Raw genomic sequence first — 17179 nt, forward strand, 5'->3', positions numbered from 1 at the left:
ACACAGAGCAGCAGAGAGCAGAAGCTGGACGAGGCCACAGGAAAACTTACTTGAGCTCAAAGGTAAATAAGTCAGCCAAGCCCAAGCCCCAGACGTGTGGGTGCTCCCATATTTAAAGAAGAAACCCAAAGCATTGTTTGCAAAGGTCTGTCTGTACTCTGTAGCCATCTCTCTTCAAAGGAGAAGCCTGATGTCTTAATACGCTGGAAAATTCAAGTCTCCCTGACATCAAACTGCTTAACAATGAAACTGCCCAACAAGTTTCGCGGGGGAACAGGGACAGGCAGCACATATTTCCGCACAGATCTGGATGAGCCTCAATCACACACTTGAATTTCACAGTCTTCTCCCCAAATGAGAACGACTTCCAGCCAACGCTTCCACAAACTGTACTTAACGTTAAAAGAAAACGGATAAAACATATGTAATTACTCAAGGTTAGACTTCTAATTCCTCAATTCACTAAAGGAAACTTGGCAAGAAGATGCATCATTTTGCTCCTTTCTACTGGGGCATCCGAGGAGGAGAGCCACTGAGGCAGCTAATACACAAAACATGATCAAAAGTGATTAACAACAGCTTCATATGCAAATTGCATTAATGAAGGAGTGCAAAGTCATCATGTAAATTAAATATGTCAAATCTCTTGGTGAACTTTCAATCTTGAAAAGAAAAAACACTGCTTTAATTTTTTTACATCATCAATTTTGCAAGATTGAAAATCTAAGAATCTTGGTGCTATAAACAATTTTCACCTTTTTTTTCTCCTTCAGTAGGCTGACAGGCCAGCCTGATGTGCACCGAATGTACATGTTAATAGGCCAATCAAAAATGCAAAACAATTCGCAATTACTGGAAGGACCTAATGGTCATTAGAATTTACAACTAGGTAATGAACTGAAGTCTGCCCACACCATGCATATTCATAAAGCAATTTAGCCTTTGAAGATTAAAGAAGTGCTTAAAATTCAAATGAGCTTTAGCAAATTATCAGTAAGATTCATCCAAAAAGCAAAGGGTTTTTCTTCCTATGATTTCCTCATTTTTTTAATGCAAAATTGTTATATCTTCCAGACTGAGCTTAAACTAAACATTGAGCTTCTAGTGAAGCCAAAGGGGCTAAGAGACAAACAGAGGCTGCAAACATCGTTACGGACTTTGTTCATAAAACTAAGCCCTTAAGAGCCAAACCTATCTCTAAACATGGTAATTTATCAAAAACAGCCCAGAGTTGCTCACAGGCAATATACTGCACCGGCCTCCAACAAAACAGATTAACACGAGTCCCACCACCCTCCCAAAAAGCCTTTTTCCCCTCAAGTTGAGTCTCCTGTGTAAACATCCACTGTGGTATAAAAACAGCTTTTTCATCGCCTTGGAGTGGCATTCGTTTTAGAAGTTTCTGCTTCCAGAAGGAAAAGCACAAGAAAGGAGAGGATATGAGGCAGAGGAGCGAGATCTGGTTTACTTCTGAGGAGTGAAAATCCTGTCGTTGGGTATTTATCTTCCTGGGGGCTCCCCCCATCCTACACTGGCAGCATTTAATTCAAGAGGAACAGGTCATGCAGACATCAGCTGACATTCAGAAAGTCGTGGCGTCCACCCCTCCACCCCCCACCCCTTTTCTTACATGGTGGGAATTTGAATTTTCATGCTTCCCAATGATAAGTATGGAGAAGAATCTATCTCACACCTCGAATGCTAACTCGCACCTTACTAACCTCATGATATTTAAGAAACTCTAGTGACAGAATTCCCAGTGAATGCCTCCTCTTCCCCCATCCCATACACCCAACCCAGATGAAAGCACACGTTAAGTCCTATCTCGGCTAGCGTACAAGTCAGACTGAGAGTAACAGCTCAGAAAGGACCACGTGCCCATGCTTATATATGTGCTTCTGGACCCAAAAGCCTCNTCCACCAACCCCCCACCCCACCCCCACCCCGCCTCAGCCATTTTCCTAGAATTGATCTTCCTACCTGAAACGCAGGTATACCAAGAAGTGGGAAAGAGGAGAAGAGAGAAGGGGAAAAAACCCAAGTACCAGCCCTGACTCCTTAGCTCTCTTATCCATGCGCCCTGCTCAGAAATGTGCCCCATTTTAACTTTTATTAGAAAGAATCAGATGCAGAGCTCCACATAACTCACATTCACAACCATCTGTATGAGCCACAGGTCCACAGTCCTGACCAACCCATTTGACACTAACGTTACTCTACATGAGTAAGAGTTCAATGAGGGCTGATACGGGATGTGACAGAGTAAATCAGAGTTAGATTAAAAACAAAAGTTTAGAAACTGATGCTACACTGCAGAGCAAATGGGACCTGAAGGCCAAATTTCCCCTAACTGCCTTCAAGTCATTTTCCCTATTAGAGCGTTTGCCTGCCACCCCCTTGCTGGCAGCCCCGCAATCACATCAGAAAGGAGAGTGGAATGCATACAGGAAGGCTTGAGCTGTTCCTCTTTAGATACAATACCTATACATTCAATATATAGCAATTAACTTCTGGTCAGGAGTCTGCAGGCGGCAAGCTGTCCCAAGCAGATAGGGGGGAGAGGGGGCCCAGAGCTGGGACAAGCACAAAAGACAGGTCCAACAACAATGCCTGCTGTCAGCAGCTGAATTATTTTTATACAGGAATTTTTATCTCTATTGTACAAACAAGTACGTGTCTGTGCAGACTTGTTAAGCAATCCACTTGTATGTAGAATAAGATTTTTTTTTTCTTTCTTGCTACCAGTCACACAGCTCCAAGATCAGAAGAAATACATAGTCTTTGAAGCTGCTCAAATGTTTTAGTTAAAAGGACAGCAGTTGTTTTCAAAGATCCAAGAGTATCTTTATCAGAATTAAATTTTTCCTTATTGATTTTTTCCCCTTAACATAACAAAAACATAACATGAGAAGGTTACGATTTATTATTAAAAATTTTCGCAGGCTTTAAATCATTCTTCAGTAGCCAATGTTCACTTTTAAATGTAAAAGAATAGTTGTGCAGTTGGGCTTTTTTTTTTCTTCTTAATCTTAGGATAGGATGGAGTAGGAGAGAGAAACTCACGAGATTTAAAAATTTAACATTGGTTAATGTACTGTTTTAACTGTGAACTCAGACTTGTGGAGGAGGGGCTAAGAGGAGCCTTAAATGGTTCATTGTGAGCTTCCCCCTAAATGTGAGTAAATCATGAAATCGTGCTATTCCCTAAGTCAGTAAAGGGAAATGCTTCAGAGTTTTGTTTTAGGTTTTTTTTTGTTTTGGGTTTGTTTTTTGTTTTGGGGGCGTTTTGGGAGCCCAAAAAGAAACTCCATATTTAAAAATGTAAAAGATCAGGGGCGCCTGGGTGGCACAGCGGTTAAGTGTCTGCCTTCGGCTCAGGGCGTGATCCCAGCGTTCTGGGATCGAGCCCCACATCAGGCTCCTCTGCTATGAGCCTGCTTCTTCCTCTCCTACTCCCCCTGCTTGTGTTCCCTCTCTCGCTGGCTGTCTCCATCTCTGTTGAATAAATAAATAAAATCTTTAAAAAAATTAAAAAAAATAAAAAAATAAAAATGTAAAAGATCAAACATGGCATGTAGGGCCTTGTGCTCCAACTAAGGGAAGAATCCAAGCTACACCTTCTTTCTCTAAAAATCAACAGCTGTGATTTTTCCCCCAGTTTTTTTATGCATCATTACATATCAAGAAAATGAACAACCGATGAATATGAATTTAAATGCCCTGATGCTTAGCATGAGGCTTCCTTGTGTTTTGTAGAAAATTCAAAAAGAAAACCGAAACCAGAGGGCGGGGGACACAACAGCACCTGTGTTCTGTTTGAAAGCACCTTCACAGGCTGCACAATAATTCCATTCTTCATTTTAATGGGAGTTTTTAATCAGCGGACTCACCTGTATCTAAAACTCAGATCAAATTGTAGGTGTAATTGTTCATCGCCAATGCTCACAGGAGTGAGGATACAAACAGAAACGCATTGTGAATGACCAAAGGTCCCCAGGTATCCCCTTCAGCAACAGGCCTGCTCCTCGGTCCCACTGGGAATTCCCTGGCGGGGCTGATTCCATTCGGCATAACAGGCTGCCAACCCTATCTGGAAAAGGGTGTGTGAGGCGCCTTCTCACCTCTTTTACAGGAAGTTTAAATCTGATCATCTCACCTTTAGTGGATATAATTTGTTGCTTAGCACTCTACGAACTTGGTATTTTATCTCTGTAGAGAGATCAAAAAGGAAAAAAAGGAGGCCAGAAGAAGGAGCAAGTTGCAGCCCAGGCCAGCCTCCGTGCAGCGCCTTGCCTCAGATCAGCCACCTGGTCAGGTGAGCCTTCCAGCGGCATTGCATCAGATCCGCTCACATCGGTCTCCAGGGTGAACCCAGAGATGAAACGCTCCGGCTCCCTGTCTGCAAACTTCTCATTCGCCCGTTCTTGGCAGCTTATTTTTCCAAGTGTTTTGTTTCAGGAAACGTGTGTATTTTCTTTTGTACGTTTTGTGGATTTACCACAACTGGTTCTGACAGCTGTTGATTCTGTTAAATGAACACATTATAAAAATCCTCTTTAAAACCTCAAGCAATAGAGGACTCAAAAATAATGGCGAAATGTTTTAATGGAGTTCCAGTTGAGAGTTGGTTAAAAAAAAAAAAGTATAAACGAAAGTACAGAAGTCTTTTAAGTCAGCACTAGATCTAAACTGAATGTGTGTGCGCGCACACGCACGCACGCGTGCATGTGCGTGTGTGTGTGTTTAATGGGGAGAGAGGGGTGTTGCAAATCACCACAAATATTTACACTGTATTCCCTTTGTTCAAATCACATACTTTTAACAGGAAAAGCTGGAACTGCGGCTATTTAAAATTTTAAATATTCAAACGCCTGTAATTAACCACATGAAACAAATTATGTCGCATTTCTCCATACCACACATGCAAAAAATTCTGGTGGTGGATTGGGGGTGGCAGAGTTGGGGAGACAAGTCCAAGAGGAGGAAAGGATGATGTTTTCATTTTGCTATAGATCAAAGGAGAACAAGAATGGAAACTGTAGCATATCGAGCATTTTTACATCGCTGTCTTTCACACTGGGCTATCTAAGTTTACACAATTCCCCAGACTGGCTGCATATTAAGCTTGCTGTGTACAGCTTTATTATGGTGCAGTGGTGGAAGGAGCATTAATATTCTGGCTCCGCATCTGACAGGGCATTTACATGCGCCCATCTGAGCGGCACCTGAGTGCTCCTCCAAGGTGCAGTAACTGTGCGCCTATTGTAAAGGCAAATGAAGCTCACCTATTCCCTGCTGGGGTCAGAAGTGACCTCACCACCCCCCATGCTTCATATCCTTCCCTTGCCAACCTAACTCAATGCCATTGCAGAATGACGAATGAGCTCAGAAATAGACCCCAAGTTACTAACCCTGCTAAGAACAGCAAAAGCCTTTGCTGAAATGTTTTAAAAATGCATAGGGAGTGCAGCTGGCCAGTAAAAAGCAGAGAGACAGACTCCAGTGAACCCAATATGGAATCCGTTACATTCTAAAACTGATTAGAAATACAGTCTGATGTTTACTGGCTTCAAATTGAGTTTGGCATCAAGCATACTGGCTTTAATAATGCTGGCATTTTTTTATTATTATTATTATTTTAAATCTGCCTTTGGTCTCTAGGAGCACATGTGGAGAGCTAAAGCATTCTTGTTTGTCAGGTTACATTTCCTGGAAATTAAGTTTGTGACAGAAAATGACTCTAGTAGCAATAATATGGTTCGTGCTCAAATTAATTAGGTCATTGTTGTAAAAACTACATGGCAAATTACAAAGGTAAATTTACTGATATTGGCCAGAGCCTCCATACCCTGGAAGTAAAGGGGAGAAGCAGTTTAAGGATGCTTATTTACCTGGGTAGGAGGAAAGAACAGAGGAGGGAGGGATACAATGGCCAATTTTCTATTTGTCATTACAAATGAAAGTACTGGTTATTATCCATTAAATTACATAGTCTGAACATATTTATGAACTTTATTAATGTCCTCCAAATTGACACATAAAATAAAAACCTGCTTGATTTGAGACAATGTTAAAAATGGGTGCTAAGTTAAAATCTTTTTTTTTTTTTAATCCTCGTAATAATAACAACACTGCTGACATAACCATGACCCAAATGAAGTCTGAACAAGCAGAAAGGTACTAAAGATCCTTGGTGATTAAATCTGTTGCTAAAAAAGTGGCAAGGTGCCAGGCTGGGTCCAGTTGGATGTTAAGTGCTTTTTATTGCACGAAGCTAGTACTATGGTATGTAAAAACAGACTTGGGCTTGGGGTAAATTTTGTCAAATGATTCCTTTGTGCAGTACAGGGTGTGAACAGAGCAACCAAAGTACATTAAATTCACCTGGAATGCCGCAACCTGGTGCATCTCCCTAGCTGTGCTACTTTGGTTCGATTTCATGTTTTCCCAGGACCAAAGGAAAGCCAAACTTTTCTTCCTTTCGTACTGGCTCGTGTGCACAGCCACCATTCATCTATTCTCCTTTCTTAAATACTTTCACTTAAGAAATCACGAAATTCTGAAAAATGCTTCCCTAGGATTTGCACCTTTGTTATATACTCCAATTTAGTCCTTGCACATTAGCCAAACTACATTGAGGCTGCGATGTGAAATTAATGATTTTCCAGGACTCGAAAATGTGCCATTAATATGCATCCAACTCTCCTCTTTCCTGAGCTTAAGGTTCGCTGTCCTGACATTGCCTGCACGTTTCTACACCCAGTTGCATTTTCCAGCCCATGGGCAGCTCCACAATTAAATGCCACATTCACAAGGAGAAAGGTGTGCAAAACAGATTTCAGATCCTTTAAAGGAAAAGCCACAACTTGCAACACAAGGAATGGGGTGATTTAAGAAATTACAGCACTGTTTTTTTTAAGCTTTCACAGAATGAACACAGAGAATGGGAGGGAAACTTTCCCCCTCTGCTCCTGTTCTTGAAGTGAATACATATTTGTGTTTCCAATAAAAGGCCATTTTTACATTAACTGTCTGTAACAGCAGGAGACAGAAAAACGAACACAATCTCTACACCACACGCAGGAGGGTCTTCATATCACGTGGCCCTATTCTCAAAACTAGTATTTATAAAAGACAACTAGGAAAATGCACAATGCATCTTTTCTGTGTCACCAAAAGGGTGATGTCTGAAGAACTTTGGGATCTTTGGGATCTTCCACATTTTAGATTTTTTTTTTTCCTTTTTGGCTTTCTGAAGTAAATTTAGCAGCCATGCGGGCCACTGTGTTTAATTAAGCTTTCAAAAGTCCTCTGACAATGCCAACAATTGTAAGACACTTCTGTGGCTCAATCATGCAATCACTGTGACAGTTCTATTTACAATTTGTCTTAGACAGAGTTTCTCTGACATTGTACTTTGACAAAACATCCAAGCTGCCAGTTCACAACCTTTCTTGGTCTTATTTACAAATACAGCTTGTATATAGGACTCCCAGACTCACGAACATGAGTCTTTGGGTAGTGGCCTCACAAAAGGCTCCCAATGAAAATCCTAGATATTTATATAAGGACACAATATTCTCAACTCTCTGGATTCGGAAGGTAAGTAAAATGTTCACCAGTACATGGCGGGGGGGGGTTGTTTGTTGTTTTCTTTTTCAGCTGCCATGCTAAAAATTCACTTCAGAGGTCAGTGGTGTTTATTCAGAATCACATGAATAAAGAGAAATTAAAAGTAAGTAGTCATACTAGGATACTATAATTTATAGTCTCGTTTCCAATTACACCATGAAATACACAAATACATCCCAAATCCAGTCCGAGCTAGGGAAGAATTAGAATGGGTACAAAAGGAAAAGGCACGTTGATTTTCTAGATTCTGAAAAGCATAAGTATGTTATACTTGATTTACCTTTAAGTAACATGCTGATGTATTTCTGTTTTGAATTAGTATTTCTCCCTCCACTAGAGTAACTGTCTCACATATTTTCATCCAGTGATGAGGTATATTGCCTAAGCAAATGATTTTGAAATATCCTGATCCAAAGGCCTATGTTCATGATTTTAAGAGGGGAAAAAAATAATATTTATCAATGGTAGCAGACTTTACTACATTTTATAGCACTGGTCATATTTTCCCTAATTCTCTTAAAAAGCTAACTTCATGACAGCCCAACCCTAATTTGAAGATTTCTGTGTATAATAAGCCAAAACCTCAAATCTGACACTGTGGGATTGTATTTTTGGCCTTTTCTATAAGTGAACAGCAGTTTCCCATTCACTAGTCTTTGATGAGTATTTCCCCCATCATAAAATAGAAGACTAGAAAACACAGCAACACCCCTATTAAAAACGACTGCCAGTCACAGGCTGCTAATACCTCGTGGTGAGTATCTGACACACAAATACATGAACTGGGCCCCATACAATATACCTGCTTATTTCCAGTTAAATTAATACTATTTTAATGGTCTCAATGGACCACAATCACGGAATATTTTGAATATTTGAATGAAATGGAAAAGCAACCTGATCAACGTCGATGGGTTAACACATGTACGTGGGTGAAGTGCTGGCCCACAGACCCATCTATCTGCCAGGTAAAAATCACCCTTTCTAAAAAACTACTCATCTTGGAGAGGCCTGTGTACAGTCAAAATGCACATCACTTTACTAAGGATTTAAAGAACTCTACCTTATTCTCCTATCTGAAAGCCCCAAATTCTAAGCTTTATTTATCTCAGGAAAATCACTGTTTTATTCCTGCTTCCTGCCTATAAAATGGCACAGAGCACACTGAGCTCGAATCCAACTTACATCGCTTTAATAAAGCCGTTCCTACACAGCGCACTTAAATGACTACCTTTTATGTGGCTGCCAAACATATTCTCCTACAGATTCATCAATAGATCTCTCAACTAATATGGAGCATTGCTTCTCCTTTCTTTTTGTGACACAATTCAAATATCTACTGAATGATTATTCTTATTGTTTCTTTCCTCACCATAAAAAGAAAAGCAGACTTGGAATTGGGAAGACATGCTTGAGAGAAATGGGCTAGTAGTGCACAGCCGTCTTCCAGAACTTCCCCTCAGAGGCACCTGAGGGCCAGGGCATCTTAATTTATGTGCAATGGTAGAATGTTAATTTCACCATAGGAAATTCTTAATTCATTACTGTGAATTCTGAGAAGTCGTGATTCTAGTTACTGACATCTCGCTTTGAGATGTGACCACGCTATTTATGTTCAGCCAATTCCAGGACAGGTGATTAAACACAATGAAAGGAATCAAGGCTTTGTAATTATTTGTGCATGAAAGGTTTACCTCACCTGGGCTGCAGCGCTCGTGCACCCATTGAATATCTTAGATACCTTACACTGCTTTTCATCTCAGTGAAATTACTTCGTATTAGCACTCTAAAACATTTTAAATTCGCTTTCTTTTCTTTTTCTTTCTTTTGTGTTTGTTTTCGTTTTTGGCAGAGCGGGGTGCTTCTCTAGGCTCTGCTTGTGTACTAGGTTTTAAGAAAAAAAAATCTTTATGACAACCAGAAGTTTAGGAAAATATCTTTTCTTTCCTTATGTAGATTCACAACTATCACATTAAAAAGCTTTCACTACAGTGCCTTCCCCCCCAGCTTTTAGATTCCTCTTCTAACTACAGAAGCACAGAATTTTGGAGCTGGTTAATCTGAGAGTGAATAACCTATTTGGGACCTCAGTAAGAAGTGTGGTTTTAATTCCTGCTTGACAGACACTGTGTTTTGTCTTTTAAACGAGCAGCTCGATATGTAAATACGATGTTACATCACGCAAGTGTTACTCCATATTTGGTGATTTAGAAAGGCTTTGGATCTCCGAAGACGACAAATCCCCTTCCGCCTGCTCTTGCTTCATTAATCATGCCTTACGTTTTCCTTCCAGTCACAAGACAGCACATGGAAATGGTCATTGCCATATCCTACGGAGGGGGGGGGGGCAGTGAGCAGGGGTGTAAAATCTTAACCTACATGTCACATAAACTAAACGTGGTGGATTCTAGAAAAATATTTTGTAAATGCAGCTTCTCTGGTACAAATTTCTCATTTCACTAAATGAAAAGTATCTGAGTGTTATTGCAGGAAGCATTAAAAAAAAGAAGAAAAAGAAAGAAAATGCCATGTTTGATTTTAATGACCAAATTCCAGTGGGGGAAAGGAGAAATAATACGACATTTAATCCTCTCTGGACCACTGACCTACTACAGTTCAACTCTGTGGTCAAACTAGGTCAGAAAGCCAAGTTTCAGTGAATCAATTGATTATATGCACTATCTTTCCTAAAACTGAACAAACCTTCTGCTTTTTCGGGGAAGGGGCAGGAGAAACAGAAGAAAGGGATCCACCAACAGGCTTGGCCTTTTTGTCACCACAGACTCCGCATTCACTTTGTCTTGTGTTTTTAAAACACGTTTTAAGGGTCACTATATAAGGTTGCTGTTTATCCCTTCGAGTAGGGATTTAAGTCCCTCTGTTAGCCGCTAATTCCTTTTCCCCATGAGCTGCTGAGAAACCCACACACCTAGCTACCTCTCTGCTAAAATTAACCGAAGGAAGGAGAGCTGTTGAATATGTGTACGTATTTTTCCAAGAGAATTTTTACATTGTGTTATAGCAGAAACAGTGGAAGTCTGGACTGGACATTTGTAAGGGTGACATGTGGTTGTGTAAACCACAAACAAAATCAAGATACATCTGTCAAAACCACATCAGAGACAAGAGAGAGCACAGAGAAGCATTTATCATTTAGCTGAGGAGGCAGGCTGCAGGGAGCAGCCGTTCCTGTCAAACCAACCTTTTGAAATTTCCAACATGCCCTTAAACTTTTCGAGTAAGCATGTCTGTGCGCTTCAGCAACTGCCCTCTCTACTCTGGCCTGGCCAGTCGAAAATGGCATCTTAAAGTCAAGGTCATAGTGTCATCCCACCACGGGGCTGTGTTTAATTACAGCCCCATATGGGCTGACAGCCAATATGGATCCAAGGCTAGCCCTGAAGCCCAGTTAACTCTTTCTACCCACTCCAAAATGCCCTGCCAGCCCACCCCACCTCATGGAAGCCTTGAGAACTAACGGTACCCCTAGGGAGGTCTGACCAGGTATTCTGACTCAAAGGGGTCATCGGCCAAACTACCAAATGCCTGTGTGGCCACTTTCGCCTCTGACTTGTCACTATGGCTGGAAATGGACAGTGGAAACTGGGCCAGGTAAAGTAAGGTTCAACACTTACAAATGAGAAGGGGGGAAGAAAAGAAAAGAAATTCAGCATCAGTAGATCCAGCAAGAGGGTATCAGGTGTGTGTACCACCTACATCTGACTCAGTGAAGTGGACAATATTTATTTTTTTGTGTTCTGGACATAAGCAATAGGGATGATCATTTTAACATTACAGGGCTGTCACGGACAGTCACATGGAGAAATACAGAAAGCACTTCACCACTCCTTAGTGCTTGATTACAGCACCTCTGAAAATGAAAAGAAAACATGCAAACAGCTTTTCTCCTTGCTTCTCATTTACCTGCTATGTGTTCCTGTTTGGGGCAAATTCCTCTAGATGACGTTGATAAACAATCGTCATCCTCTGGCGTGACCTGGATGCCAACCTCCACAGGATTGGATGCTTTTTTCATCTCGATTGGTGAAGGGGAAGGTGGCTTATCCACAGCTTTTTCTAAGCAGAGGCTGCCATTGCATTGTTTCCGTTTGTGCTCGATAAAAATAAGAATGTCCCCCAATGGGAAGTTCATCTGGCACTGCCCACACGTGAGGAGGTCATGGTCCCCTTCTGGAGCTCCCAAAGGGCCGTGGTCTGGTTCATCATCTGTAAGAATGGCTTCAAGAGGTTCGGCTGTGGTTGGAGAAACAAAAGCACAATTATTAGAGCGCCAGAGAACAGAGGAAAGGGGGAAATACATTCTCAACCCCATCCCATCCCACCACATTGTATAAAGTGTTTCTAGGCTCCTTCATATAATACCCAGAAAACATAAGCACCTAAAATGTATAAGGATGTGAAGGTTATTAACAAGAAAGCAAATTTATCAATGAGACAAATCATCATATATTTAAAGAAAACTCTCTGACTTGTCTAACTCCTGAGAAAACATACNATAATACCCAGAAAACATAAGGCACCTAAAATGTATAAGGATGTGAAGGTTATTAACAAGAAAGCAAATTTATCAATGAGACAAATCATCATATATTTAAAGAAAACTCTCTGACTTGCCTAACTCCTGAGAAAACATACACACACACACACACACACACACACACACACACACACACACACACTATAACTGTGTCTGGTTTGCAAGTTTAGAAACAATGTTGACTGTTAAATAAATCCTTAAGGCAGGGAATATAATGAAAGCTTAAATAATAACTACCCTCAAATCTGATAAAACATGGACTGAAACCAAATTTGTTTCTTTTTTCCTATAGACTAAGTTGACCATTGTGCCAAAAAATAAAAGGAAAGGTGAATAAACACACACACCCTTTGTGTGTGAATGTATATACTCCTAAATGTACAGAGACATAGCTTCATAAATTAGAAAGCTACGATATCACACAGAAAATGTGCCACATTTACACCATCATAATAAGAAAACGACTGCATTCACCTGTGAAACGGATCTAAATAATAATCATAACGCAGCATAATTCATATTGCCAAAAACCTTTCTGATCTCACTCTCAGCAGTGCCACAAAATCAAAGAAATACCAAATACACTGGCAATTCTTCTCAGACACATTAGCTAAATGGGATACTTTTGAGTACTTAAGAAAATAAGCCAATTAGTCATTTTTTCATTCTGAAGAAAGGAATGCCTAAAATATTCTAAACATGTTTGCACTTGGTGGCCTGCATCACATAAAAATCAGAATGGTCAAGCAAACGCCACATTTCAGAACAAGGCTGAGAAGTCCTTTCTTTAGACTTGAAATACTTCGCCTAATGTTGTCAAAGTTGACTAATTTTCTGAATGAGCTCCAAAACGCTTCATTATGGGACTATTTCTACACACATAATCACCAGCGGATGGTATAACTAGGTAGATATGTCTTTCATTCCTGTTTCCTTTTTTTTTTTTTAAACTTTGCACCAAAATACTCCAGCATCTCATTTGAACAGTTCCTATCATTTTTGAACCTTCCAAAGGGGAAAAGAGAGTTGTTAAGTCTCTGCTCCTGAAACCGAATGCTTACTCTATCCAAAAAAAAAAAAAAATCACAAAATACAAAACACATCCAGGATGCTGCCAGTTAATAAAACTGAAGCAGAAAACGTACAAGTCTTAAACAGTTAATCAGTCTGACCTTCTTTAGCAAGCTGCCAATTTCACATTTAATGAACTTAAAGCCACAGAGAATCAAAAAATAGATTTTAATTTGAGTGTAGAATATTGGAACCGATTTTGATAAAGTGCAAAAATCCAGTGAACTCAGGTTAAATTTATTTCAACCCTACCCAGGCTGAATATTGAGGGGGAAGATCTGGAGTAACTCCCAGATGTGCTGGGTGAAATAATATTGAGAGAGCCCTGCCTAGCTGCACCTGTGCTCAAGTAGGACATGTCATAATTTCTAGCCTCTGGTACTCCTCCTAATTTAACATAAGGTCACCTCAGGAATATGAAGGTTATATTCCCACTAATAAAGACAGCAAGGTAAGCACTTATGTTTCTTTGCCCAACATACTGACCAAAAGATAAATACAGAATACACATGCACGCTTTTCAAATAAAAGGAGATAAACGGAAGTGCTTTTGCATTATGCCTCTATGTCATTTTTTTTTCTACATTTGCTTTCATTTTGACCAAGTGAGGAACCGAAGAGGGAAGTCATCTCCAAGATCCCTGCTATCTGAATTAAGGATTATTAAGTACACATTGATAAACGTGCTTTTTTTGGTTGTTGCTCAGCATTAACTACAAGTTCTGAGGTTCACAGGTTAAAGAAAGACTCAGAGATAATACTCTGCTTTATTAAAGTTAGTACTACGCAGAACCTTTGCAAAAAATCATTTTTCAAACTCCACTGTTAAGATTCTTTTTTTTTTTTATCCCCAAGGCCTGACATATTTCTGAAAGTAGAAATATTATTTAGGAGCAAAGGGAAATATTCTCCTAGGTATCAAATAGTTAAAGGTAATGCGGTGCAAACAGACTTGGTTAAAGTCTTCTAAATGTAGTGACTGAACTGATTTACAATCAAAACCAGGAAATGAAGTGGTAATTCAGAGGTTGCTGATTACACCTCCACATTTCACCTAATTAATTTTATAGGAGGCAAAGTTCTTGAAAATAACAAGATGATCAAATGTACAGATATAAAACCTGTAACCTCAACATTTTCTATGCTCTTAACGTAAATTATTGCTAATTAACAAGAATTATATCCTAATGTATGAAATACGTCTAACATTGGGCTTCTTGCAAAACATTTGGCTAGTAATGTTCAGAGAAATACCAAAACGTGTTCTTATTATTGCTGCTATATTATTAAAAATGAGACGAAGTGGGGCACAAAGAAAATATGAAAATACAATTCTCTTGGTGTAGTCTACTGATTTGCATTGACATCTTTTCTCAGTGGTAATCAACATTTCCTTTCTGGGCATCTGATAATTTCTCTGTATTTTAATGCAAATTCCTCTTTCCCTAAAAACATTCCTAACCTCAGCCATTTTACCCCCTCCCTCAATTCAACTCCATCCTCCTTCGCCCCCACAATACCATCGTTTCTAAGCTCCGGCCTAAACCTCCCGCTACAAAGCAGGGAGTCCAGGATTGAAGTGGAAGGGAGTGGGCAAATAATCATAATAATTAGCCGCGAATTCTCTACAAGAGGAGAAAGAAATAGAAAATAAAATGCTTCTGCGTTGAAACAGCAAAACAGACTGGAACGTCTCGATGCCCCAGCGGCTGACTGAGATCTCCTTTCGCTCTGCAGTTGCAAAGGAATAAATTTAAAAAAGAAAAAAAGCTTTAGGAGAAATGTAGGGAAGGAGCGAGGGAAACGAGGGCTGCTGGGGGAGGGGAAGAGGGGAAAGGAGCTATGCCTTCAAGTTTGCTTTCCAAGTCCTTCCTTTTGATTGTCTTAACAGGGTAAGGAAGCAAACCCAGTCTGAAATGCAGAGAGGAAAAGCAAAGAAACAAAAGCGAAGGCGACGGCGACAGGCCCGGGGCAGGGGGCCCGGCGGGGGCGGGCTTTGCAGAAAGTGAAGTTGGGCGCTGGGACTCAGGCACAAAGCAAGCAGCTTGCTGGCTGTAGCCTCCGGCCGCGCTCGCTGCAAACACGTGCAGCGGCGGCTGCCGGGCGGTGGGGCCCGGGCCAGACCGGGAGGCGATGGGCAGCCAGGGGCCCCTACTGTCGCCTCCACCGCCGTCCAGCCCGGCCTCATGGTGACCATCGTTCCCTGGCCCCGCCAGTTGGAGAAACGGGAAGTGAGGCTTAGAAAACTGGCTGGTTAACCTGGTGCGGTCTCGGTATCACCACACACGCACTTCAAGAGCGGGCCCTGAAATTCATTCTGTGTCCCCAAGCTCACACTTTTTACTTTGGGGGAATCTCTGCAGATGCGTTTCTCCCGCAATTCCCCGCACGAGTGTGCGCAGCGCGGTGGCGGCTGCGGTTATTCATTATTAATGATGCTGGTAGCCCGCATCATTATGATGATAACTGTTACTATTGTTGTGATTTCGGGGTCCGAGGCGAGAGCTGCAGGAGGCGGGGGAGCCAGGGGCCGGGCTGCAGAGCCGCCGTGCAATCCCACCGTAGCCGTCGTTGTCCGTGCTTTGCGCGGGGGTGTGGGGGTAGAAGAAGTGAACCCGGAGACTAAGTGCAAACTTGCTGAATCCCGCCCTTTGGCCTTGCCTCGAAGGCTGAGAGTGCGTACTCCCCTTTTCCCGCTACCAAAAATGCCCGCCCCGTAAGAAAGCGAAAACTGCACCCCACTCAGCGCCGGGCGCGCTGGGTTGTCCGCCGCGCTCCCGAGCGCTTCTCCGCAGCCCTGGCCAGAAGCATTTTTAAAGTCAAAAGGAAGAACAAAGACATAAGGGGTGATGGGGGGAGAAAGGGAATTCTGCCTAACCGTCCGTTTCCCCCACCCCCACCCTCGAAAGGCTTGTCCCTCCCCGGCCGAGAAACGCGGAGCGGGGAGTGGGGGAGGCTCTGGTACAGGTTCAAGTTCGCTGAGCTTTCTTGATCTTGTTCTGCCTCCTAGCGACCGAATGGCTCAGTCCGCCCAAGAAGCGGAGAACTGGGGAGGAGGGGGGGGTTCTTGAAGACCGGAATGGCTCCCGCCCCCTCTGCGCACCCAGAAAATGAGAAAGAAGCGGCCCCCGCCACCCCTCCATACTAGTCCCTTAACCCAAAGACCGCACTGAGACAAGGCTAGAGGCCGGCTAAATCCACCCAGCCTGGAGTGTCCCGAGATGGACCCGGGGTGGGTGGGGGACAGGGGAGCAGCCTGGACTGCAAGCCTCAGTCCGTCTTTTGAGCCCCCAGTGCATCCTTCCAAAGAAGGGCCCGGCTTTCCCGAGTCCTGCGAACACTGCCCTTCCTTCCCGCCGGTACCTGGCCGGGCTGTAACTTCACACCGCCGCGCGCCGCGTCTGCTCCGCATCCGGCGCGGCCGGGGGAGTGGGGGGCGGGGGAGAGCGACGAGGGAGGGATGCGCGGGGGTGGAGAGGGAGGGCCCCGCAACGTGCCGGGGCGGGGGAGCTTCCTAAGTGTGTGACAAGTTCCAGGGCCTAGTGAAAAATTCAACTCCCTATGCGCACCCCCCAACCCTTTAATAAATACAAAACTGGGTATAGGTGTTGTTTTTAAGTTGCATCAAGAATTAAAATAAGGGTCACGAATGAGGAGGGGAAGGGATGTGGGCCCTCTCACGTTTTTCTTTCCCCGGCTGCCAAACTTTCCTAAGTGCCCACTGCCCGCCTTTCCAGGCACACTCTTAGCCAGGACATGGTAACCCACCCACCACCCCACAAAGCCTCAAAACACCCCTGACCAAGACAGGCCTGGGTTAGAGGGCAGGAACTCAAGGGCGGGGTGCACGAAGTACCGGGTCCAGCACTCCCCAACACACATTTGTACACACTACTCTGCCCACCACCCCACCCCCCA

At 42.5% G+C, this 17179-nt stretch overlaps 1 protein-coding gene across 6 annotated transcripts in view; it reads right to left on the reverse strand.

Moving 5' to 3' along the window:
- BCL11A (BAF chromatin remodeling complex subunit BCL11A) overlaps positions 1-16710 on the reverse strand; it is a 99920-nt gene extending 83210 nt beyond the window's left edge. For 2 of the 6 annotated variants that reach the window (XM_034659177.1, XM_034659174.1), the window contains exons 1-2: positions 16625-16708; positions 11557-11886 (exon numbers count right to left, since the gene is read on the reverse strand). In XM_034659177.1, the coding sequence (XP_034515068.1) occupies positions 11557-11886; positions 16625-16673 (379 nt within the window). In that variant the 5' untranslated portion in view covers positions 16674-16708. Of the gene's footprint in view, positions 1-11556; positions 11887-16624 lie in introns of all 6 variants that reach the window. The other 4 variants (XM_034659175.1, XM_034659176.1, XM_034659180.1 and 1 more) reach the window with 3 other exon arrangements.
- Positions 16711-17179: the final 469 nt, after the last annotated feature.

Source organism: Ailuropoda melanoleuca, chromosome 4 (genome assembly GCF_002007445.2).
Source record: "Ailuropoda melanoleuca isolate Jingjing chromosome 4, ASM200744v2, whole genome shotgun sequence".
NCBI lineage: Eukaryota > Metazoa > Chordata > Mammalia > Carnivora > Ursidae > Ailuropoda > Ailuropoda melanoleuca.